Below are 24,917 nucleotides of genomic sequence, written 5' to 3' on the forward strand. Positions count from 1 at the left end.
TAAAGTCAAGATCATGTTGAGACACAGAAACAAGGTCTTTCAAAGGTTTCAGTCAGTCAGACGTGTTTGTGTGATCTAGTGTCTGTTACTGGCCGAAGATCAGACCCCACCAGGGCTTTCTTTCTGTCTAAATAAACTACATTTAAAGTCCAAATAAACTGCTATGTCTTTCCTGTTGTTTAAATAAAGAACAAAAGACAACACTGTGTGATCTAGTAACATTTAGGACCACCAGACCAGCTTCAGAGCTCCTCGGAAAAGAATCTCTGAACTCTACTGGAGGGATGAACTTCCATGTGGTGTTTTGATTATGGTGCGGGAAGAAGCCATCATGTCGCAAAATCCTCCATAGGTGTTCAACTGAAATTCATGGCCATAGCATATCATTCACATCATATATTGTTACCACCACCTTCAAACTATACCATAAACCATAAATAAGCCAACTTTCATAACTTCACAGCACGTCAAAGCATCGTGTCGGAAAAGGGGTGTAAATTAGCGTGTCCTCCCGCATGTCATTTTTACCATCACTGCCAAACGGAGCTGGAGCTGATAAACACCTGAGATCCTGGAATGAATGCTGATTGTACCCTTTCCCATGAAAAACAAAATATAGGTCATTGTCCGCTTTGAAAGGGGTATAAGTCAGGTTACTCCTTTAAAGGAGTAATTAAACATTTTCATCACTGTCTTGTTGAGAGTTAGATGGGAAAATTGATACCACTGTCTTGTCGCCGTAAACTCTTAGTCTCTCTGCTGGTTGTCTTAAATCCTCAAGTTGTTGACCAGACTCCAGGAAGAGCTTTAGATAGGCTTGTATGTTGATTTTATTACTTTTAGAGAGTCATGGTAGCTATTTGCCAGTTTTCAGTCTTTATGCTAAGCTAAGCCAACTGGCCACAGGCGGTAGCTTCCTATTTAGTAAATAGTTGTGAGAATGTCATCGATCTTCTCACCTAACTCTCAGCAAGACAGCAGATGAGCATGAGTTAGACCACAGACATAAAGTACAATCAACAGTCAAATTAAAGGGTTAAAGGGCAGCAAATGTTGTGAGACTGCCAGAATTACAGACTCCTTCTGATGGTCACAATTGTTTATATTCCACAAATGCAACAGACTTCACCAGTCTGAGTCAAGAGACACATTTCATACAAACAGATGTGGGTTTTTCCCAGCCTGCCCTTGTTTGAATGGAAGTCAATGGAAAACAAAAGTGTTATGAGGCTAAATCAACATATGACCAAACAGCAAACAAAGCCAAAAATCCTTACTGGTGTAGGAGTTGGTTGCTTTTCTTTTCAATAAACTTATGTGAAAGCCTGAGGATCAATACTTCTCTCAAAGCCGATCGTTCATTATTCTTTCATGCTGGTTTTTCACATTCATGGGCTGAATTTCAATCAGCTTCCTGAATCGTAATGACTTAGATACAAGCCCCGAATCAATGAATGAAAGCATTCTGAAATATGATCATGACGGATGCCCACTTAGCAAGTGAACCCCAAAACTAGCCGCCCCCCTCTGCCAGGCTAACCTCTGGACTAAAATAAGTCCCACATGTGCTCGTTTGGCAGGAGCACGACCCTATTAACCCTAAACAAGGCCTATGCTGGGCTTTGCTAATGACACCCCCCCACCCTCCCTCGTCTGGCCCATGACGACTGACTGACAGCCATGGTCTGCACACACAAACAAACTCACCACATCATTGGGCATGGGCACACACACACAAACACACATACGGGAGCTGATGAGGCTGGCTGTGTGATAAGGAGGAGGTCAAACAACAGATGGCAGCCAGAGGATTAGTGCAACTCAGTCAACTTTTGCTTAAACACAACATAGACACACACATTAAAGTATTACAGCGGTATAGAAGTCAACATTACTTTTCCTGAATATATATATATTTTCTAATATTGTTCAGTTAATCGACAACACCTTTGTACAATGTCATATTTTAACTCACTAAAAACACTAAAAATAGTAGCTGCAGTAGCTGGGTTATCTTTGCACTCACACATGATACCTCAAATGGTTCACAGACTGGGGGTGGAACTCCCAAAAGGTCAGGAGGCAGATCTGATGTGTCACATGACAATATTTAGCTTTTCTAATGTCTCTTGGCTCTTATTGTGAAATGTTGGATAGTTTAGACCTCTGTAAAGAGTGCATATGAAACAATCTGAGAAGAGAATATCACTCTTTGTTTAGTCTGCAACTCAAAGACAGATGTAACCTGTGACGACGGGTTCAGCAAGTGCCCTGCCTGAACAGATTTCAAAGAAGAAATGATACGGGAGAAATATAGAAGAGAAAAGGTGCAACATTAAAATTACAGTAGTTTTAGTACTGTGATTCAAAGTTTTTATAGATCAGAAAAAAACTGGTAAGTTACTATCAACCTTTTTATGCAAATTTTGATTTTGGACCTTAGAGAAAAAAAAGCCTAATTACTGCACTATTTCACCTCTGTCTGTCTGGACTAACAACACGTAAGCAACCGTCAGATCGGACTGACATTGCCATCCGTAGAGTCTCACCACTAGCATTAGGGGTTGACCGATACTGATACTGATTATTTGTAATTGAGGTGACCAATAACTGATGTTTGGATATGATTTGTAATTGCAGTAAAATAAAAATCTTTGTGTCAAAATTTGTATCAAGAAAGTACAATGTACTCAAATAGCACACTTAAGTACAATTTTGAGGTACTTTACTATTTCATACTACCTCTCCACTACATTTATTTGACTTTAGTTACTAGTTACTTTGCAGATTCAGATTATACAGTTTTGATAGGCTATCACTTCTGACGTGTAACCAATCAAATAGCACAATGGGCGGGACACTGACTGAGACCACAGAGTGGCGATTACAGACAGAGGATGCTGCATCAGAGCCAAAGTAGCACATTTTAAAATTAATTTATTTTACCTGCAATCTGAAAAACAAAAACAAAAAACAAAACAGAACACTGATACCAATAATCACAAAAATGCTGGATAATGGCTATTATAATTTTGAATTGATGTATATATATTTTGGTTCTGCTCCTGCTTTCTTTTCTTATTTACATTCTACATTAGATGCAGACAACAGAAAGCTCAAAGAATGAAAACACCACCCACTGTGGACAGATGAAGCATAATCAGAAAGTTACAGCTATAAAGTCATATTAAGTTGCAGTGAACTGTCACGACTTTTTTCAAAGTCACAGAAGAATAACTTGTGCCATTTTAACAGACTGATAAATGATGGTGACTACCTGTATGCCTGACTGACTGGTGGTTACACAGACAGATAAACTCACTGATAAAGGATTACCAGAGTCACAGATCTGACAGATGTTCTGATAAATTGCTTCATCGGCATTGTGCAACTTTAAAGCTGAGCACTATAAAAATAAGCCAATGGCAGCTACAACAAAAACATAATTTCGACAGTTATGAAACTTCCAAGCAACAGTGGGGTCACAAACTCCTTACAACACAAGTGATGCTCGACGTGAGCGTGTGTAGGCATTGATATTTCTTCTCTGTTGTGCAACGACTGTAAACTTTTTAAGCCAAGCACGCTCACGCTCCAGCAGCTCTGCCAAATCCACCAAGTGCTCTGTGGATGCTTCGCAGCTGTCAGGTAGTTAGTTATCATCACAGTCGCTTCCACAGGGACTTGCCAAGCCCCGTAGTCGACCGACATTATGATTCTGTCCCTTCTGGGGCTGAATTTCCAGTTCAGTTCAAACAGACTTCTCCAGATTAGATGTCTACATGTGCAGCCATATGCATGGAGAAGCTGCCTGCCTCCGGGTCTCTGTCTCTGTCTCTCTCTCACACACACAGTGCAATTTTTTTTTTTTTTATCACTCTCTCCATTATAACTTGCTGGAGCACACAGGTGTCGACCAACCAAAATCCAATTGCATCAGGCAGGTAGGCAGTGAGGTAAAACCTATTGACGCGCGCGCGTGCGTGTGTGTTTGTGTGTGTGTGTGTGTGTCTGTGTGTGTGTCTGTGTGTGTTTCTCAGCAACAGCCTAGTGTAAATCTATTGTGTTTGGGAAGCAGAGCCATCCACTCTCCCCTCTGTTGTCCCACATCATTAATCACACCAGACAGAATATAGTCTCTGTCTGTGCAAATAATATGCAACACTAGCTCCGGAGCTAACCCAACGGGGACAATGACATTGTCCTACTCAGTCAACGCACAATACATTTTTCTTATTGTCAACAAACCCCATTAAAAGACCCAAACCAACAGTGATAGTCCGTCTCTAACTACTTTCTGACTTCCCTCTGTGGCCATTGGTCCCAAGCCCATTCATTCATATTATGGATGAATCTGGCCGAGTGCTTGTGTGTTCTGCCATGTAGCGTCACTGCCATTAGTGCGGTGGCAGCTAAATGTTTGCTGCTGATGCTGAGAGCAGCATGGGTAGTTGGGTTAAAGATGTTAGATAGCTGCCCCTCAGTTACTCATTTATTTGTGGGGGCTTTTAGCATTATTCAGATTTAACATATGAGACATACAGCCCAAAAAGTTCATATTAAATAAAAATACAGAAAAACTTGACCATCCGCCACATTTGTGATGAAGTACTGTGCAATATACTAATGTTACTGTACTAGCTAGCAGCTGTCAACAGCACAGGTTCTTCCAGATTTCCTAGACATAGCTTCAAAAAGTAACATTACAAAGAAAGTAAAGGTAAAAGTAGAAAATTGTTCACTTCTGAGGACAACTTGCAATCAAATGCACAGATATTGTAGAGAGATGCTAGCGCAGTAATGGCAACTTGTCTACTTTTGGTACTTCCCCAGATTTGCATATACTAATGGACATACATTTTTAAAACACAGACCTTCACTGTCAAGAAAGGCAAAGTCATTTCATAAAAAGCTGACCACTGCATGCACTCAAAACAAAAGTAAAGTGCCTCAAAATAAACTAAGAAAGCAACCAGTTACTCAGTGTCATCTATATGTTATTAATCATTTTTTAATGATGAGCTACTTCAGAAGTAGCTCATCATTTTGGAAAGTATACCTGTTCTCTCTCCTGTTAGCGTTAGATGAGAAAATCAATTCCACTAGATGAAGCTGGAGCCAGCAGCCACTCAGCTCAGCTTAGCACAAGAAAGGAAACGGGGGAAACAGTTAGCCTGGCTCTGACAGGAGTTACCAAAAACTGCCAACCAGCATGCACCTCTAAAGCTCACTACGAAGTGTAAAAACAACAGGTTGTTTTATTGAGGTTCATGTGTCAGACTATTTCTTGGCTTCGCGAGTCTCGCCATCATTGTGAGGTTGTCAAGCATCAAGCAACCTTTGGACAGAGCCAGGCTAGCTGCTTCCCATCTTTGGATAAGGTACAGATAAGAATAAGGTAACTGGCTGCTGGTTGTTTTCAATCTTCTCCTCAGAAATTGGCAAGAAAACGAACAAGTGTATTTCCCAAAATGACGAACTGCCCCTTTAACAACAACAGAGGTCTATGTCACAGAGGAATGATCTATAGCCCGCCAGTTTGAGGATCAATTCACTGTTGGTTTTAGTCAATTTAAATGTAATCTGCTTACAATGGGATAAAATAAAGCATCCTCTTATAGTAACATGTTTTAACTGTTAGTTTTATCATTACATTTGTAGAGAACAAATGATGAATAGATTGCAAATGACTGCAATCATAATAAGCATCAAGCCTCTCTAATCTGCCGTATGAATAAACTGTCACACACTCTGAGTTTGGACAGAAACATCAGCAGTGAGCCGGCTCCTTCTGCCCCCGACACCAGCCAGAGCAGGAACATAACAGACACCACAGCATACTAATAAAGGCTGGTGCACACACACACACACACACACACACACACACACACACACACACACACACACACACACACATAAATAAACAAGCAGAAATCCAGAAACAACAGATATATATACACACACACATGCTCCCATCAACCATTCCCCTTGTGCTCGAGATTCATTATTCAGGGACTTGGAGCACAGCTTGTCTGAGTTAGAGCATCTGCAATTCAAACAGATGAGTCCCAGCTCCAACTCTGGCCTAACGTACCTTCAACAGCGGCTTCACACACACATACACACCGAGACGTGACCGGCTTACCTAGACAGAAAGAGAGAGAGAGAGAGAGAGAGAGAGAGAGAGAGAGAGAGAGAGAGAGAGGGGTAAAAAATAGTGAAGCAGTTCAATTAAATTTTCATCAACTTGACATCTGTGTGTGTGTATGTGTGTCCTCTGAACGAATAAATATAACACACACACACACACACACAGAGGGAAGGGAAGGAGCCTTGAGCATTGACTAATGAAGTTTTTTTTTTCTCAGACAGGCCCAGACAAATAAAGAGAAAAACAAGGTCAGTGTGTCACATCAGGTCACACACATGCTTGGCGTCCCGCTGCTGTCCATCCCATCATGCTTTGTTTTCAGATTGGACCATGAGATTGGATATTCGGGCTGAGCGGCACCTGACAATGAGTCATAAACCGAGGCACGCTTTCCGGCTCAGGTGTCAAGCTATTAAATATTACGGGTTTTGACTCTGCTGAGGCCATTCTTACAGGCACGTGCCACACACACAAACGCATACAACTACACCTGTACTTGCTCGGGCTACACCTGCCTCAGGACATCCCTTAATAAAACAAAGAGTCTCCAGCATTCAGCACCTGTTGTCACACACGCTAACCCGTACCTGTCACCTGTCCCACACGCACACACACTCGTATCCCACCTGTGTGAGGACGCCGATATTAATTTAGACAGCAGAAGCAGCAGGAGGGTGAGGCAAAGCACACACACATTATGTCAACAATTATCCATCCGACCCCATTGTCAGAACAAGATATTTACTCTCATGTGTCAATCAGAGGCACGAGGCTCGAGCTGACTGGCTGGAAACCAGATCAGGAAACAACTGGGGAGCCATTACGCGCGGCTGTGACAGATGCGGATCAAACAGCGGCTTATAAAGGGGCTAAGAAGATGAAAACGGCCTTTAAAACACATTAGAAGATAAACAAACAAACAAAGCCAAGAGTCTCATAAGCCAACCAGATGGGAGTAAAAATGTGCCATAAAAAATATACAGCTCCGTGTTCCCACATGACAGGAGACAGGACTTTCCATACACTGCGGCTTATCCAATCTGTCTTCCTCCTGTTTCATCACCAGAGCTGCAGGCAAACAATTTACATTTCACTCCGAGTGCACTCACACGGCGTTCATTACATTTCAATTAGCTTCGGCACGCCGAGGACATTAAAGCAGCTGTAATGAGGATGAAGAGGTTTGGATTAAACAGATAAATAAATAAACACGCAGATAAAAAATAAAAGGGGAAGACGGGGGAAGGGTCCCGCCAGAATCAAACGAGAAACAAATTACACCCCAAGACCACTTATAAATATTGGAGTCTTTGATCTCCACACCAAATGAGCGATTCGGTCTGTGGGGGAAACGATGAGCGTGTGCATGTGAGTGTGTGTAATGTGGTCTGTGTCGGCCCCAGGCAACATTATTCTTTACAGAGGGGGGTTGAACTGAGGCAAAGCAAAGCTCACTGTGAAAGAATGCAGAGGTGCAGAGTGCAGGTCTCGAGCCTGCCTGACTAAGCAGTCAGCTTTACCGGCCAGAACTGCTGACTCTCTGTGAGAGCAAATGTGGACTGATAATAACACCAGGGGAGAGAAATGTGTTAGAGGCTCCTAAGGCACAAATTTGTGTGCTGCTGCCTTCACGTTTCTTAAAAATCCAGGAAACACGGCAGACTATACATCCAAACCTCAGTATTTGCCCATAGAAAACAACCAATACTTACTACAAATTCATTTACAGAGACAGGACCATAAAGATTAGGAAATAACGTAGGCCTCATGTACAGACATAAACTGTTGTAAATTCTTAAACTGTGTAAAACTAAGTGACACAAGGTGAATCTGTGTCTTTTAAGACCCCAAAATATGGCTCCCCAAGACAGCTGCCCACAACGTTGCTAACCTTATAATCTCACCAGAGTTAGTCTTTAGTTAGCTAGTTTATAGTTTATTGATAGAGGTTCATTAACCAGTGAAAATAAATATGAACACACTCTGTGGCTTCTTTCAAATCAGATTTCTTTTAGATGAAAATGATGACTTTGCAGCCATTTTGCTAGCTAACATTTCTGTAGCCTAGTTCTTCCCACAAAGTAGGGAATATCTTAAATGTCAGAAATTCCCTTTATCTCCATTTTGGAATTGCAACCAAGGGGCTGAAATAAATTGAGGTTTGTCAGCTGGTCCAAACAATATTTACGGGAAGGCTACACGGCCAAAGCCAAGCTGAATGATAGCAGCTAGCTAGCATTACCTCAAAACTGGGAAATGGACAGCTCTGAGGTAGTCATTTGAAATCTAAATATTAAACCCTAGCACAAACAGAACATTAGTAAATTACAGGAAATATAGACAAAAATTGAACAATTTTATAGAACACTAGCCTGCTTTAGCATTAGCCCTACCTCACGCAGGAAGTGTTGGTGGTGGCTGTTGGACGACTGCACATCTAGAAATTAGCCTCGACACTAGACAATATGTTGTTGTTCACTTGAAACACTTTCAAAAATAAACCTGCCGTTTTCACTTGATTGATATTTCATTTTGTGAATCCAAATCTGTGAATCCACTGGCAAAGAATTAGTAGCCTAACAGTTTTCACAAGCTAGCTACTGTTACCTAGGATAGTGCTAAAGAAACCCAACTCAGTGATTTACTTGGGAAACAGGGATGACAGTGTTTTTTTGGTACGAACTGTTGGTTAAAATCACAAAAAGGCAATCTACTAAAACAAGCTGTATTATTATTATTATTTTTATATTAAGAAGTGTAAGTCTTTGGAGCAACCGCCATGTTAATTTCTCTCTAGAATGAATATGTTGCTTTATTATAATAAATGGACACAATTTGACAATTTGACCAACTGACATAACATTGAATTTACTCTAACACCTCCTTAAATACTGTAGGCTATGAGTTGTAGCCATAGTTCGGCTCTACCTTCAGGCTAGGAGATCTCTGCTGGACCAACATACGACACGTGTTTATCTAGTCTGAGACTTATGGACGCTCTCAGGAGCCATCACGCCTGTCTGTCTGCCCTCTGGTTGGTCCGAGATGAGCCTGCGGTGTGGGAAAACTCCAGGGCGGAGGATTAGATGGGAGAGAAGGGGATTTGCTGGTTAAAAGCTGACCTCTGACATGCATACAACGGCCTTTTGATTCAACAGATCAGCTCATTCTGCTCTCCGCCTCTGGACTTTGCAGTCACGCTTTCACTTAACTAAGTCACATTCACTGTCATGGCTGGACAGGATAACACAGGCTTATATGCAGGTCTGTTACGTGACAGGGAACCGATGGGAGAGCTGATGTGGGAGCGCAGAAGGTGTTATCGTACCTTACTGGCGTTGCATCAGCCCCCGAGACTAATGTGTGATACAGTCACACTGTTAACTGGACCAAGTCAAAAGGTGAGACTGCAGGCTCTCGTTCTGATTACATTTCCAGGTGTGCATTTATTTAACTTTCCAACTAACCAGGCCATACATATGCCCAGTGTTGAATATCACAATCATAGTCAAAGCTAATTTGAGCTCTTTCAACATCAAATTTGAGAATCGTTACAGTCTGTCTGCCAGCCAAAACTACAACCGTATCAGGTTGAGAACTAAACCACAGATGGGGTTTACAATGAAAGGCTACCTCGCTGGTCAGTTACTCTGCTCTCTGGTTTCACAAGACTTTCAAACATTACAAATGGAAGGCATTCCTCCACAACTCCAGCACTCACAGGGCCTCACTCCTCGGTGAAGAATGGATCAGGGAAATTTCTCCGCATATACATTGAAGTACTCCCCGCCACAAACGTCTGGGTTTGATTCTTTTAATGTGCGTGTCTGTTTTATGTATGGCAGAGGGAAGTCAATCAAATGTCACTGGCAAAAATTCAAACTATTTGGTATTCTTGCAAAGCACTTAACTCTCCTGCTGATTAGAACATCTATTAGATTAAAGACCAGAATAAATCAACCTGTAACAGAAACAAATGAGTCACTCGGTTTGGGACTGATAACTGAATGAATTGGATATCAAATCCAGGCTATGGAGTGCGCTCCAAATTCAATCTATTTGGATTGAAGCAACCAAATGCTGATGTTCTGATACTTGTTCTGTTTCCCACAGAACTGCATAATCTGAGCAGGGGTCAGATGCTTTTATAATAACTTTCACATCATGGAACACTAAAACATTTCATTGAGCAATGGCCAACAACAACCTCAAAAACAATTTTAATTCCCCTTGGGCATCAACTCTGCCTATACAGCCATTATTACTCAGTATACTGACCACAAGGAGAGAGAAAAACACACATTGTCAAGTACACAACACCAACCTCTCCATCTCTCAGTTTCTCTTTCTCTCTATGCATGTTCACTCTATTTATCCTTATTTGTTCTGCTGCTATTGTCACGCTGATAATGCAGTATTACTGGTCTGGCCCACTGTCAAGGCAGCAGCAAACTTACAGCACATTCATCTCCTTGGCAACCGCTCAACCTGCACAAATAAACTTGGCCAGATGAGCGATAATGGAAGATAGAGACAGAGAGACAGAGTATGAGTGCAACATTCAAATATGCAGAGCTCTAAGTGGTTTAAGCCGAAGCAACAGAGACGCTTTTTTGCACAATAGGTGTGATGATGGCTTCAGTCTGATTGCTGAGGTAACTTTGTCAGGTGTCTGCATTACCGGCTCCTCATTTCCATCCATCTTAATCCAGATGACTCAATGTCAGTGCCCACGCCATCTGTTTGCAACACACAGGCCTTAAAAGTACATGTCAACGTCACATCCTCCTGCCTGAACGGGCTTCAGCATGCACAGGGAAAATGTGATGTGTGCGTTTATGAATCATCAATCTATCTGTCTATCGCTTCAATCTGTCTCTTCAATCTGAACAGAAATATATCTTTAAAAAATTAACTCGAGGAACGAAGAGACTGGAACGATAAATCAACCAAGCAAACATTTCAGCAAGAAGAACAAGGAAATTGCTGTAGAGAAATGCCAAAGATATGTTTGAAGTAGTTTAGGCTCATAAATTGCCCCAGCTCACAGCACTGGCATGTTTATTTTTCAGGCATAGAAATGCATTTCCAGGCACATATCTTTGGCACAATTTTTTAAAAACTATTATAAGGGATCCTTATCAATAAGACTAACAGTCTACAGCCATGCTAGCGTTCGGCTGTATGTAGGCACTTTACCCATAAGCTTACATTTGTAAAAGGGGCTGTAGAACACTGGATACATTTTTTGAGCATCACAACCCCCGCGAAATGACTCGTTTCACGATCATAATTTGATCCATTTGGTCTGATAAGATTTGGATGTAGACGAGCCACAAGATTAAATTATTTCATTCCCATTCGAGTTATCCGGGCGCTAAACCAGAAAGGTTGGTGGAAGACTCCAGTGTGCACGCTCTATTGGGCCTACAAAGCAGAAGATCCAGGTAATTTTATACACAGGAAGTCGAGCTTTTTTGGCTGCATACGCCATTGAGCAGCATCCGAAGCTGTATCCAGATTTTAATTGTTACATCCATGGTTAGCACGCTAACATTTGCTAACTAGCACAACACACAAAGTACAGCTGAGACTGATGGTAATGTTTGTCATAAACAGAGGTTTTGGGCAAATAAAGTTTTGACATGATGATGGTACAAAAGTAGTGAAGTTATTACAATTCATCCTTTGGGGAACATGAATGTCTGTTTCATGGTGAGCCATTAGAAAGACATTTCACACAGTATCTCAGATGTAAACCGTTACGTTGGTGCTAGAGGAAAAGTAAAGGAATCACTAATGTCAGTAGGATGTATCCTCTGGGGAACATAAATGTCTGTTGCAAACTGTGTGCCAATACCATCTAATAGATATAAACATATTCCACTGGAGTGAAAACTATGACCTGGTGGTGGCACTACAACAAAAGATCACAACATTATGATTCATCGTCTAGGGAGCATGAATACCTATACAAAATGTCATTGCAATCGATCCCATAGTTGTCGAGATGTTTCACCTGACTAAAATCTGTCCATATATCATATCAGACTGTTGAAACTCTCAAATCTTAACCTGAAAAATCAGATATTGGTGTCTCTGAATTGCTTCTGATGGGCACTTCAGCATTACCCAACACAACCACCATCATTACAGTAGTCTTCCTGTTTTCTCCCTGGTTTGCGTATGTGCTGACCTGATGCCTCACTGAAACAGTGTGTTACTTCTCTCAGGCCTCTATCAGAGGAAGCTGGCCATGCTTCACAGCCCTTTTTCATCTCCCGCTTCCTGCCCTCCCTCCAATCCCTCTGCACCCAGATCAGTTGATAGATACCTGTACAGCTTGGCACTGAGAGCCAGCCTACTCTCTCATCCATGAAATACAGCCTTCACTTAAGAGCCTCTCTGCTATTAATACTCACACAAACACACACATATGCATACACGTGTATACACAGACACATGGGCTGAGGAAAAACAGCAAAAATACACAACGGGGAGAAAAAAGTGTCGGTGAACCAGCTGAACAGAAGCAGGAACCGCATCACAGCTCATCCAGCCTATTAGATCCGGCCCTGACTCATGCAGAACTGCGAGCAGAACTAAGACGACACCTCGCCCACTCCTCAGATGACGACAAATCACACGGAGACACAGACAGACAGGGGGAGGAAGAGAGAGAAAAACATAGAGAGGAATATAGAAGGGTCAAAGCTGTGACGTTTGAAGAGATCAGTCGGCTCAAAAAGACAAACATGTTCTCTCGTTCACACATTTGGTCCGAGGAATCAAAATGCTCCATCGACACAGCAAATAAGCCTTGTGTTTTCTCCTCAGTGCTGTTTGACGGAGTGGCTGTCTGGGCCCCTTTCTCCAATATTAGACAGTCAATCCTCAGGGGACAATATGCTACTTAAGCCAACCAATAATCAGTGTGCTCGCTGAATCAATAAACCAATCAAATAATCTAACACTGCAGAGTCATCAAGCTCCTCTTTTGCAGTTGGACAAATGAGGCTTCGGGCTCTGCTGGGATTTTGGGGTCTGTAATAAAAACAGGAGAAGTCATTAAAGTAATGGGAGTCAAAGAGAAACTGTCAGCATCTCTCTAACTTATGAGGTCGACCTAATAAACAAAGTAATCATCTCTGTCCTGTGACGTACAGTAGCTCTGAAAATACATTCACTGCCAGTCATTTTAAAACTTCAGCTTATAATACTGCTGTTGCTGTTGTACAATGCTGACCTCTATTGGCTGCTACAATCCTAAACATAAAACTGGACACTCTTTTTCCAAAATCTGAGGCAGTCTTAAAATCCTTCGAGGTCTGTGTGTTCAAACTACAATGTTCGTACGCCTCTGATCAAGGGTTTTCTCTTCCACACAGCCCCCGGAAGGGAACAGGTGGCTGGATGGCGAGAACTTGGGGGGATAAAACATGAGGAGGAGATAATCAAAGAGGTCTTTGAAGTGGTGCACTGCTTAAACCTCGCTGCACTGGGCTGGCAGTCTTTAAACTGGAGAGATGAGGAGATGCATGGATGGATGGATGGATGGATGGATGGATGGATGAACGCAGGGAGGAAGAGAAAGGGGGATGCAGAGAGGAAGGGTTAGTGGTGCGCTGAGGTGGATGTTGTGATACAGATGGTAGAATGAATGAATGAAGACAGATTAAGGACAACAATAGATAAATGCTGGAAACTAAAAAAGGCAACTGAGTAAGAAGAGAGCACGTTTTAACAAGAAATCTTTACTCCAGAAACTCTTTCATTTTTCTATCAATCATATGTTCCCTACACACACTCATCTACTGCTGACACAGACTTAACAAACTCGATAACTGACTGACTGACTAATCAAATAATTACATCATTTATGAAGCAGAAATCTATACTGTCTGACAGCCAGTCGTCTGATCTGCTCCAGACTGAAATATCTTGACAATTAGAACTATCAGATGGATTGCCATGACATTTTCTTTTATTATTACTTGTTATTATTTATTATTTTTAATACTTTTATTTATCATTTATTATTAGTTTTAGTTCGACAATCATGGTTCCCAGAAGATAAATCCTGATGACCTTTGGGATTCCCCAACTTTTCCTTTAGCACCTTAATGTGGTTGGATTGAAAGCCATGGAATTTGCTAAAAAATAATCGAGGTCCCCAGAGGATAAATTCTGACTTCATCTTTGCTTCCTTTGTCTCAAGCTCCAATAATATCTCAGCATCTACGTGATGGATTGACACCAAATTTTCTTTCATAGTTCCCAGATGATGTATCCTTAAGACTTTGATGATTCCCATTTGCTAACTTTTGGTTTTGACTCCTCCATTTTATTTAAATATCTTGACAACTATTGGATGGATTGCCATGACATTTTCTTACATACATTCACGGTTCCCAGAGGATGAATCCTAACGGCTCTTGTGATTTCCCAGCTTCTCCTTTAGCACAGACATGTGGTTGGTTGATGCTTACGATGGAATTTGCTGAAAAATATTCAAGGTCCTCAGAGGATAAATTCTAACTTTCTACCACACATCATTGTCATCACTGAAGTGAGATGTCTGCACAGAGCCCAAAGAATACGAAATGACAACGCCCACCCCAGCCTCAGCCTGTTCACCATGCTGCCATCTGGCAAAAGATACCTATATATCCGCTGACGTACCACCAGACTATGGAGTAGCTTCTTTCCCCAGGCTTTCTTCAACACTCCACTATACAAGTAGTTTTCTTTTTCTTGTGTAGCATAAAGAAACTACAACTTGCCTTTCGTTGTACAACCCTGTGCTCTAGAACAAAAATCAAAATGACATATTTCTCACAGATTTTGAGCATAGATTTCTTCAAATCCATGTTAGTGAGCTCTTCTCCTTTGCCAAAACGATCCATCCACCCGACAGGTGTGGTATAACAAGATGCTGATTAAACAGCATGATTAGTGCACAGGTGTGCCTTGGACTCACAATAAGAGGTCACTCTTGCAGTTTGAGCAAAAACAAAAGTGTTGCATTTATGTTATCATTGTAAGCATGTTAGCATGCCAAAAGCGCTAGCATGGTTACAGACTCTTAGTATTGCTTATCATTATGAATGACATAATTTTTTTGGGACATTTTGTCACACAAAATATACGTGGCATAGGTAGGTTGTTTTTTCTTCCCCCTTTTCATTAAATCTTGATGTTTTAGAGACTGTTTTTTTAAATCAATAATGAAAATAACTGTTGCAAAGCGTGTAACGTCTCCAGAGCTGGGCCAAATCCACTTACTCATTCAGCCGATAAGGAAATCAGAGTTTGATGTGAGAGAGGCTGTAATGATTCTGAGACAAATCTAATCCATTAAGTGTTTTCAAGCAACCCCATGAGTTTGTGTGTAGCTGTTAAGACTGCTGAGAGCTTGTGCACCTCGTGCGAGACCATGGAGCTCACACAACAGGATGAGAATGCAAACTCTCTGAATGAAAATGAAGGTGAGCAGGTGTGTGTGTTCCAACATAAAATGAAAACTGCCTCGGCCCAGTGATAATGTGTTTCGCACCTTTTTTAGTCACTTTGTTTGGAGGGTGAAAGAGATGGGAAGAGGTGGTAGATATATATAGTGTGTGTGACCATTACTTGCACCAAATTCTTACACTAACGCCTGAACTACACAATGAAAGATAAGCTTTTGTTCAAAGCACAAAGAGCAAAAATCATTTGCAGCTCAATGATATCAGCTAGCACAAATTCAGAAGCTCTCCCAGCTGAAGTGCATGAAGAAACTAACAGGGGAACAGTCAGGATGACATGAATTAACTCTCTACCGGGGTGGGCGGGTTGGAATTGTAGGCCTGAGCGCAGTAAATGCTAACTTGCTGTGCATATGACAGCACAGAGCCAGCCTCCCTTTATTTCCAGTGACAGTTCAAAGGCAGCTTAGCACGCTAAGCCTTCATTAAGGCATGGATCAGCACCAGGGCAAAAATCGGGGTGAATTAGCATCGCTGGTGAACAGGTCAGGGTGAATTACAGAGGTTTGCTGATTTGAGATGGGTGAAAACCAGCTGCAAGTGATACGAGGCTACGAGCATGTTCATTTACAGCAGCAACAGAGTGCAAAAAATAGTGTCTGAAGTCAGACGGAGAGAGTTTTTTCAGCTAATTTTAGTCACATCTTTTAATGCATTCATGACTTCAATGTTCCTTTTCCAGTAATCTAGCTTCTCGCCAAAACGCCACTACTTTTCACACTGTGGGATTTTTGTATGGATCGCTTTGTGTCTCTGCTTCATCTCCTCATTCACTCATTCCAGCTCTGATTGACAGCTCCTCCCCAGGTAATAGCTCACTCTACCATCTGACACCTCTCATCCATACAAAAAGACCGACATGTACAGAAACAGTGACGCATTAAAGAAAACATCACATTAAACAATGATTTGGATCTGGGCTGTATGCTTTTAATTAATTTTTAAATAAAAGTTTGGTTTTAAATGAGAGGGACAGAACAGACTGATCTCACAGATAGTCGGTAAAGGAGAGTGATTAAATAACACTGTTCAGTTTGTCTCCATGTTCGAGTCAGTAAGAGCATATTATGCTGAAAATACCCACATACCATCTTCTGTGAGGGACTGAAAGGACTTTTCTGATGCCTATCAGTCTTAATCCAAATTCATGAGCACCTGTTAGAGATGACCTTGATAAGAGGAGCCGGGAACATACTGGGTAGAAAAGCTACTGGCTTTATTGCAGAAGCTGCCAGGAAACATTACACAGACTTACACAGCTGTCCTACATAATACAGCTCTCTTAAGACTATATGAAAGAGAATATGTTGGGTTTGATTAGATAACACAGTCAGTGATTCAAAAGTATAACGATGTATTTTGAAAAGTTGAAGGAGATAATGCTTTTTTTCTGATTATGGAGCATAATGTTGGTGCCTATTTTTGTCTTATGGTGTTATATGATGTAGCTCAGTATGGTTTATCATTCACCTACATAGAAAAAGTAATGACAGAGAGGATGGACCATTCATTTATTTACATTTCTGGCCTATGGTGATTTTCAGTTGTTACCATCTCACCAAAAATGCAATCAATCAAAAGCACATTCAATTTCTGGTCTGTTGTGAAACAGTTTGGAGCAAACAAAGTGGCTAAACTGGACATGTTTGCCTCCTGCTGGTCAGTTTAGTGCCTTTCACCACATGAGAAGAAAATAGCTGAGTGCTGAACAATAGAGCTTCCTTAAAACCTCTTTGGAGTACATCTTACTTTCTTAATCTGACATGCCAGTGCTTCATTTGATGTTTTGAAAGAGAAGAATGCTGCAGGAACAGATAATTAAAAAATGTAATCATGTACATAAAAACAGTTCCTCCCTTTATGACGCTTTTCTCTTCAAATCTGTTATCCATAAAACAAGACACCTACAAACACGATACTGTAGATACAAAAGGCAAATGCAGCTAAAAAATAAACTGCCACAGTCTAAATGACAGGAATAATTATAACGCCGAGCTGGCATGCTGACCTTTGAATAGCTCAGCTTGAATAGGGCTAAAATAAGAGGAGTAACAGCGGTGAGGGTGCAGTCTGTCTGAGGTACTGAGGTGAGAAAGCAGCCCTCACCCTGGCATATATTTTACCTCATGTGGCGCCTTTTACCAGCGACAGCACGAGCATGACTGTTTCTCTTTCACAGACAAATGGAAGAAAATGGAACTACAGTTCACTGACCGCACAACAGAAATGTTACTGCTTTGTCTGCTTTCACATGTAGCTTAAAGGGGCACTATGTAGTTTTGGAGAAGAAATTCAAACTCAGAATTTTAATATTTATAATAGTAATGGGGTCATAATGCAAACTCAGAAATATTCATCTTTTCCACATCTGAATAAACAAGCTGTTCTCAGAGGAAAACAAGGTCCCCAGAACACTGTTTGAAGCTAGAAAGGTGGCAGGGTCTGCCAAATATAAACAAAATTGTGTTGTCCTTTAAGGTCAGTTTGTTTAATCAGTTTATTCAACAAAAGATTATTCATGAGTTTGTTTAGGCTTCTCTTCTGATTCAAATTTCTTCCCCAAAACTACATTGTGCACCTTTAAGTTAAAAATAATAAAGTTTCAGTCAGTAAACCAACAAACATATCGTGCGATGCTAATAACACAGGAGCAACAGAAAGTTACAAAAAGCAATTACAAACATGGAGCACAGGAGCAACCCAGCACCTCTCCGGATCTCCCGTTACACGTCCAGGACCCACCTGGTGGATGAGGTGACACCACCTGCTGTCACTGCTTACACATCCATCTTTCTCTTCCACATGAGGCTGACAACCACATGCACCACATATGCTACATCCAAGACACACCAGGACGCACGAAACAGAGAAAACACATACACACACGTGCTCTTTGTCTTCAGAGGTGTCACATGTGCTTAATTACGAGCTGCATCTAAACCAGATGAGAGAGATCATTTCCTCTCTGCAGATAAACATCCAGCCAACACAATCAAACAGAAGAGGCGTGAAACACTCTGCATGAAAAAGAAATAAAAGCTGGTTGTTAACAATGATTGAGTATACACTCAGAATATCTAATAAAACCACATCAAAGGATCACAGTGTTCTTTCTTGCCAGCGCTGGTGAAACATTGGTGCATTCAAAACAACAAATCAGACGATATCTCCTGCTTGTGTGCTCGCTCCACGACAAATGTTTCTTTACCTGTGCTCATTATTAAAGCCCCAGCCAATCTTCACAACGGGGAAGAAGAGGAAATGAGAGATACTGCAGGAATTCAGCCGTGAGTGCTTTTCTGTAGCTGCGACCTCTGTGTGTGTTTTTGTGTCACATCAGCGTGGCTCGCGAATTTTGATGCCGGGATTTCATTGGAATTCAGCAGCTGACCGTCAGGCCCCTCAGGACCCCGGCCGGCTGCGTGCGTAGACCATCTTTGTCTCCGTGACTGCCATGCATGATGCTCACAGAGGCAGATCAGACGCTGTTTTTTTTGTGTATTTACCTCGGTGTAGAGGGAGGATGGTTTTAGGCGAGATGAGGGGAAAACAAGGGGGAAAACTGCAGCGGAAGAGAGTAAAAGAGGAGGGATGGGACGCGACAAGTTCAGCCCAACCCTGTCTGAGAATCCAAAGGTCAAACTATGATTTATATCAGGGCTCCACAGCTCTCTGGGTTTGCATTATCTGTGAACATCAGTCATACATCACATGGCCCCGCAGACCTGTCAAAATATGACCCCTTCAAAAGAAATCTCCACCTGATGACAAAGACAAAACACACCATTTACACGATAAAAAGCCCAGTTTAACAAGTCATTTGCCTCCTGACCCACACGAGTGCCATCACAGATGTAGTCCAAAACAAGGCCCAGGGAGGGAGAGAGGTGTTTTCGAGGAGGCTTCCCATCTCCATGCAAATACACAGACATAGCCTCAGTGATAAATCTGCTAAGTTTCCATTGTGTGGCTCCTTCTTTTCTCTCTCCCCCCTCACCTCATACTGAGTCTTCTTCTTTTCTGCCCAAACAGCCACAGCCCATTCATATGCCTGGGCGCCCTGACAGTTTTATTTGCCAGGCCGTCTTGTTAACACAGTGAATAGCGGGGCCCGGCCTGTGTTATGCAGATCAGACTGGGTTACCGAGGGGACAGACGTCAGCAAGCCATTCAGGGCCGGGTTAAAACTCAACCCTGATCCCTCTTGTTCTACCGCGACCATCCGCTATTCTCCTCCTCTTCTACTGCTGCTGCGCTTAGCCAGCTAAAGTTTCAGCTAAAGCCCTGTCGCACACAAGGACAGGCTTTGTCCAGCGCCGGTCAGCTCTGGCAACCTGAACTAAACCTTTAAATGAAGTTTTATGCTGTGCTCTTGGCCAGGGAAATGAAGGAATAGGCAAATAGCCGGATCTCATAGCATAAATCCTCCTTTGTACTGTGACTCATGTCTGGACTGACCTAACCCCACCAACAGGTCAAGTGTAACCTTTTAAACGCACATTAGATGCAGATCTAAGAGGGTCATGTGATCAGGCCGATCAGATAGCACATTCGCACTCAAGGCACATGTTAATAGGGCTGGTAATGAGTCTCATTAGCACAAGGAAAATCAATCAAGCCAAAGGCAAGAATTAATAATTCAGCAGGAGCATGTTGTGTGAGGAGAATCTACTCCTATTGCTAACCTGCCCAGAGCTGCCCACTCAGCTTACTGAGCTGCACAGGCAGTCAGGTAACAGAAGCTTTTCTTTTGTCCGTCCATTTTTTTTTAACCACATCAGGGCGAACAGAGCGACACGGGTGTCCTTTTCCACGGCAACTTCCGCCACCTTATCCCAAGACATCTGAAGGGATGCACGGAGAGAACAGTGTCCTGGCTCTTTGACCGAGCCTTTAAAAGGGGCACTATGAAGTTTTGGTGAAGGAATCCCCCAGAACACTGTCTGAAGCTAGAAAGGTGGCGGGGTCCGCCACATATAAACAGAGTAAAACAGCATGAAACTGTGTTGTCCAGTTTGTCTGAAGATTCTTTCTCTTCTGATTAAAATGTCGTCCCCAAAAACTCCATAATGCACCTTTAAACATGTCAGTCAAACTCAGTGCACCACCGAACACTGTGAGCCAAAGGGCATTTACTCAGGCTTGTGAACCATGAACTTGCTTCATAATAGCAGCAGCTCTACAGCAAACTTCCATCACACAGAATGAGACTGCAGACGGTCCTAGTTTCAGCCACTTGCATGAAGTCGCGAGGGGAAAAAAAAATTCTTTGTAATATAAAGTTTGCAGACATGGTCTATCAGGCTTGACACTCATATCTGAGTCAAATAACATCTAGAGCAACTTCTTCAGAGTAATGTTTTGGTAGGCCTGGGTGATTTTAAATACCAGGAGCTCCTCTGAGCTGACTCTGAATGGGAAATGCCTCAACACACTCAGTCGACTTACTATAAAAGACGAGGCTGAGACACCCCCAGGAGTTTAGCTTAGTGGGAACATTTTATATAGAGTACGGGCACTACGGAAGAGGAAGAAGAAAGAAAAGGGGAAAAAAACTGTGCCTGTACTGTACATGCATCAATTGAATATTCAGAGATTTCATCAATATTTCAGGACATTCTGAGACAAACACGTGTTAAAAGTGTAGAGACTGGTAGGGGAGCTGTGTAGCGCAGCCTCGCACCGATAACTGTAATTTATTCTCTAAGAGCTCGACTCTCCTGGCGATGCCACGACAAACAAACACATGTCTACCAACATGGATTACATGTCGTAGAAAAACTCTGAATGGTGCTCTGAAACTAATATATTCAGAAATCAAATGATGCCAAAACAAAGCTTGATTTACTGGAAAACTGGTATGAAAATGCAAACTTGCAAGAACTTACTTACAGACATGAGCGCCACTCATCAAACTCAGTGTCATGAAGAAGTGGAAGCTTTACGTACGTTAAGGGTCGGGACCAAGATTAATCACATTTTCTTTCATTTATGTATTTTCTTGTGAAATACTTTTACCTCATAAGGTCTAAGATAAATCAAAGAAAGAAAAAGATCATTTTGGTCAAACATCTAACAGCTCAAGCCCTCGCAATAACTGAAATTTGAATGTGGGTAAATGATGTTGTAGAAAGCTTAAGTCAAGTTCCCCCCCCCCGTGAATGACAAATGTAACATTAGAAGAATGAGACGAAGAGTTTACAGCCACGCTAGCAGCTTTGTGAGGCTGCACACACAGGCGAAGCAAAATGCTAATACTAGCATAGCAACATGTGCACAGTGACAATGCTAACATTCTAATGTTTAGCAGGAATAATTTACCATGTTTACCATCTTAGTTTCGTGTGTTAGCATGCTAACATTTGCTTATTAGCACTCAAGTACAGGTCAGTCTGATGGGAGTGCTGTTAGTTTTGCAGGTATTCAATCATGAACTGAAGTATATTGGACAAATTTCAAAAAAAAATAAAAAAATTGTTAAATAATAAACCAGGTGATTTCAATTCATCCTGGGGAACACACATCTATACCAAATTTCATAGCAATCTATTCAATAGTTACTGGGATGTTTCACTCCAAACCACAAATGTAGACATCGTGGTCGGTCAGGGATCCCCACAACCAATTAGGACACATTGGTTCAGCACCACCGATAAAATGGACATGGAACAGTTGTTGAGATGGACCAATATTGCCAATGTGGTACAACAAGCCATGAGTGTTTATATGTTTTACTAGGAAGAAAGTGTTTATTGTAGTTTAGAATCTAAATAGACGTGCAGCGCCAGAATAAGCCCGTGTAACATCATTCATCCACAGAGCCACACATTTCTGCTGTTGACTTTGTAACTGCCAGCTTTAAGGGGCAAGAGATAAATCATCCCTGCTGGAGGACATGCAAGTTTGAAAATGTAGCAATGCACCACAACAACTCTTTATTTTTTAATTAGAAGATCAAATCTATTTGAAAGTGTTGTTTTGTCGAAGCAACAGACAAACAGCATCTGGTATGTGACCAGTGGAGAGGCTACGTGTTCACGTGCATCCTACATCTCCCTATCTCTAACCTCAGGGTCACTCAGAGTCCACCACATTCCAGGACACCTGATTACTACCATACCTTGTTAAATTAGCATGAAAACACAATTATTGATAAAAAGACAGGAAATTCTTTGTGACAGAAAAAGTCTTGTTGGAGCTATAAAACAGCCCTTTTGCCTCCGCACACAAAGTCTGGCTCCTTAAGTCTGCATCCACTGACAACGTTTTATTCCAGTTTGTCGGAGGGGAAGAAGTTGACTTTTTATTGTGAGACTGCAAAGACAGGCAATTAAAGGCAGCATTCCTGAGCCCCGCTGTTGCCCCTGTAAGAGTTTACAGCAAAGCAGGCCGGATGGTCTTTATGTTAAGACCCTCCCCTTCCATTGTGGGTATCCATCAAGAAAAGAACATGCCTGACACATCCATGGCTGCCATGTCGACTTACAACAACCTGGCTTCAACCTGGTTCACTTTTCTTTTCGCCAAAATACTGTAGTTTTGTGCTTTTATCAGAAAAAACGACGTTAAGAATCATTCTGGTGTGCTACAGATGAAGTGTGCAGGTGTGAATAACATTTACTTCACACTGCTCAGTTTTGTTGAGCTCATCATTTTTGGACCTCTCCTCCTGAAGTAATCCTCAGTGTACCGAGTCAAGCAGCTTATTGTGTTTCACGAGTACAATGTTGGATTTGTAATCAGAACATAACGTGCTTTCTGGGTTTTGTTGTTTCCACAAAGTGAGCTTCCCTAAGTTAGCTCACAACATCTCTATTAAAGGCAGCACTGCTTATAGAGTCACTTTGTCACTGAAGTGATTATAGGAATCAGCTGATACTGATCGACTCATAGAGCTCAGGGCTCTCCTAGAATGTGTGTGATGCTTTTTGCATTGCATTCCTCAAGCAGACACATTAGTCACACTCTTTCACACACTAACCCAAACCACCTGCACTTCATAGCATGATCGCGTCTCCTCACAATATACAGTTTGTTTCTCAGCAGAAGTACATTTTGCGTCTCACAGAGTGAGTGCAGAGGCAGCAGGCTTGAATCCTCCCTGCTGCAAGAATGGTCTCTCCAGTAAAAACTATTATCTTAGAGCGCACAGGGGCTGAACAATGGTGTCTTCACAGCAGTATGGATGGCTGCTTCTATTCAAACTAGCAGGGATCTGAAAGGGTTCCTCCTGAATGGCACTCTACTTGAAGAAGAAACCCTAGTGTTGTGTTTTTGTACTGTACTGGGCAATTGTTAGGGGCTTAATCACCTGGTTACAGGTCGCTATGTCAGGGCAGCAAATACTTTGTGGTTTTAGCTCTCTTCATGTATTAATTCACTAACCAACCTCCTGGATGCTTTAGATGGCATCAAACCACAGGTTTGATTATCGAATGCACTCCTATCTTTGGCATGGAAATACCTGCACATCAGAACCTACTGTGTGGGGGCATCAATGTGCAGTGGCGGGACTAGAGTCTGGCAAAAATTCTTCCCAAATGTCTCCTGGGATGCTCTTACCTCCATTTGTGCAGGGCGAAGCCAGGACACTGTTCTCCACAGGTGATACAGGGCTGTCCTCTCTGCGGCTCATCCGCTGGTTTCAGCTTGGGACAAACAGGAAGAGAAGATGAAGGGTCATAGTTTACACTCGTTTTAGACAACACCGCTTACATCCTCTGAAATCCATATTTGTTTATCCTTTTTTTGACTGTTATGAAGCATAAAGGGACTAAACTTTTACAACCCTGGTGTTGTAAAATGACAATAAATGAACCTTTACCTTTACCTGTGGTTTTAAATGAGGGCTGAAACCAAAGATTCCTTTCATTATTGATTAATCTGGTTATTATCATTATGATTAATAGATTAATAGTTTAGTCTGTTAAAAAGTTGGAATAAATGCTTATCACAATTTCCTAGAGCTCAAAGTAACATCTTCCAATGACAGCCTGACCGATATATCTGGTGGTCGATATTATTGGCTGATATTGGCCTATTGCAGACGTCCGACATACGCCAATATGGAAACTTATGAAAAGAGATTATGATGATTCCAGATTCTAACAAGGTTTGTGGGCCAGAAGTATAACGCCGTTGGTATCACATGTGTTTCATCAGCGGACAACAGTCTTGGTCGCTGCCAGTTTGTGGAAAGAAAACATAAAAATGGCGGATGTCTACAGTATGCACCGTAT

The 24,917-nt window shown here is 41.8% G+C and overlaps 1 protein-coding gene across 1 annotated transcript in view; it reads right to left on the bottom strand.

Moving 5' to 3' along the window:
- Positions 1–24,917, bottom strand: part of prickle2b (prickle homolog 2b) — a 94,435-nt gene that overhangs the window by 68,426 nt on the left and 1,092 nt on the right. Inside the window, exon 2 of the mRNA XM_073467392.1 lies at positions 24,241–24,326. Within this exon, the coding sequence (XP_073323493.1) occupies positions 24,241–24,326 (86 nt within the window). The remainder of the gene's footprint in view (positions 1–24,240; positions 24,327–24,917) is intronic.

The sequence above is a fragment of the Pagrus major genome, chromosome 6 (genome assembly GCF_040436345.1).
Source record: "Pagrus major chromosome 6, Pma_NU_1.0".
Classification (NCBI taxonomy): Eukaryota; Metazoa; Chordata; class Actinopteri; order Spariformes; family Sparidae; genus Pagrus; species Pagrus major.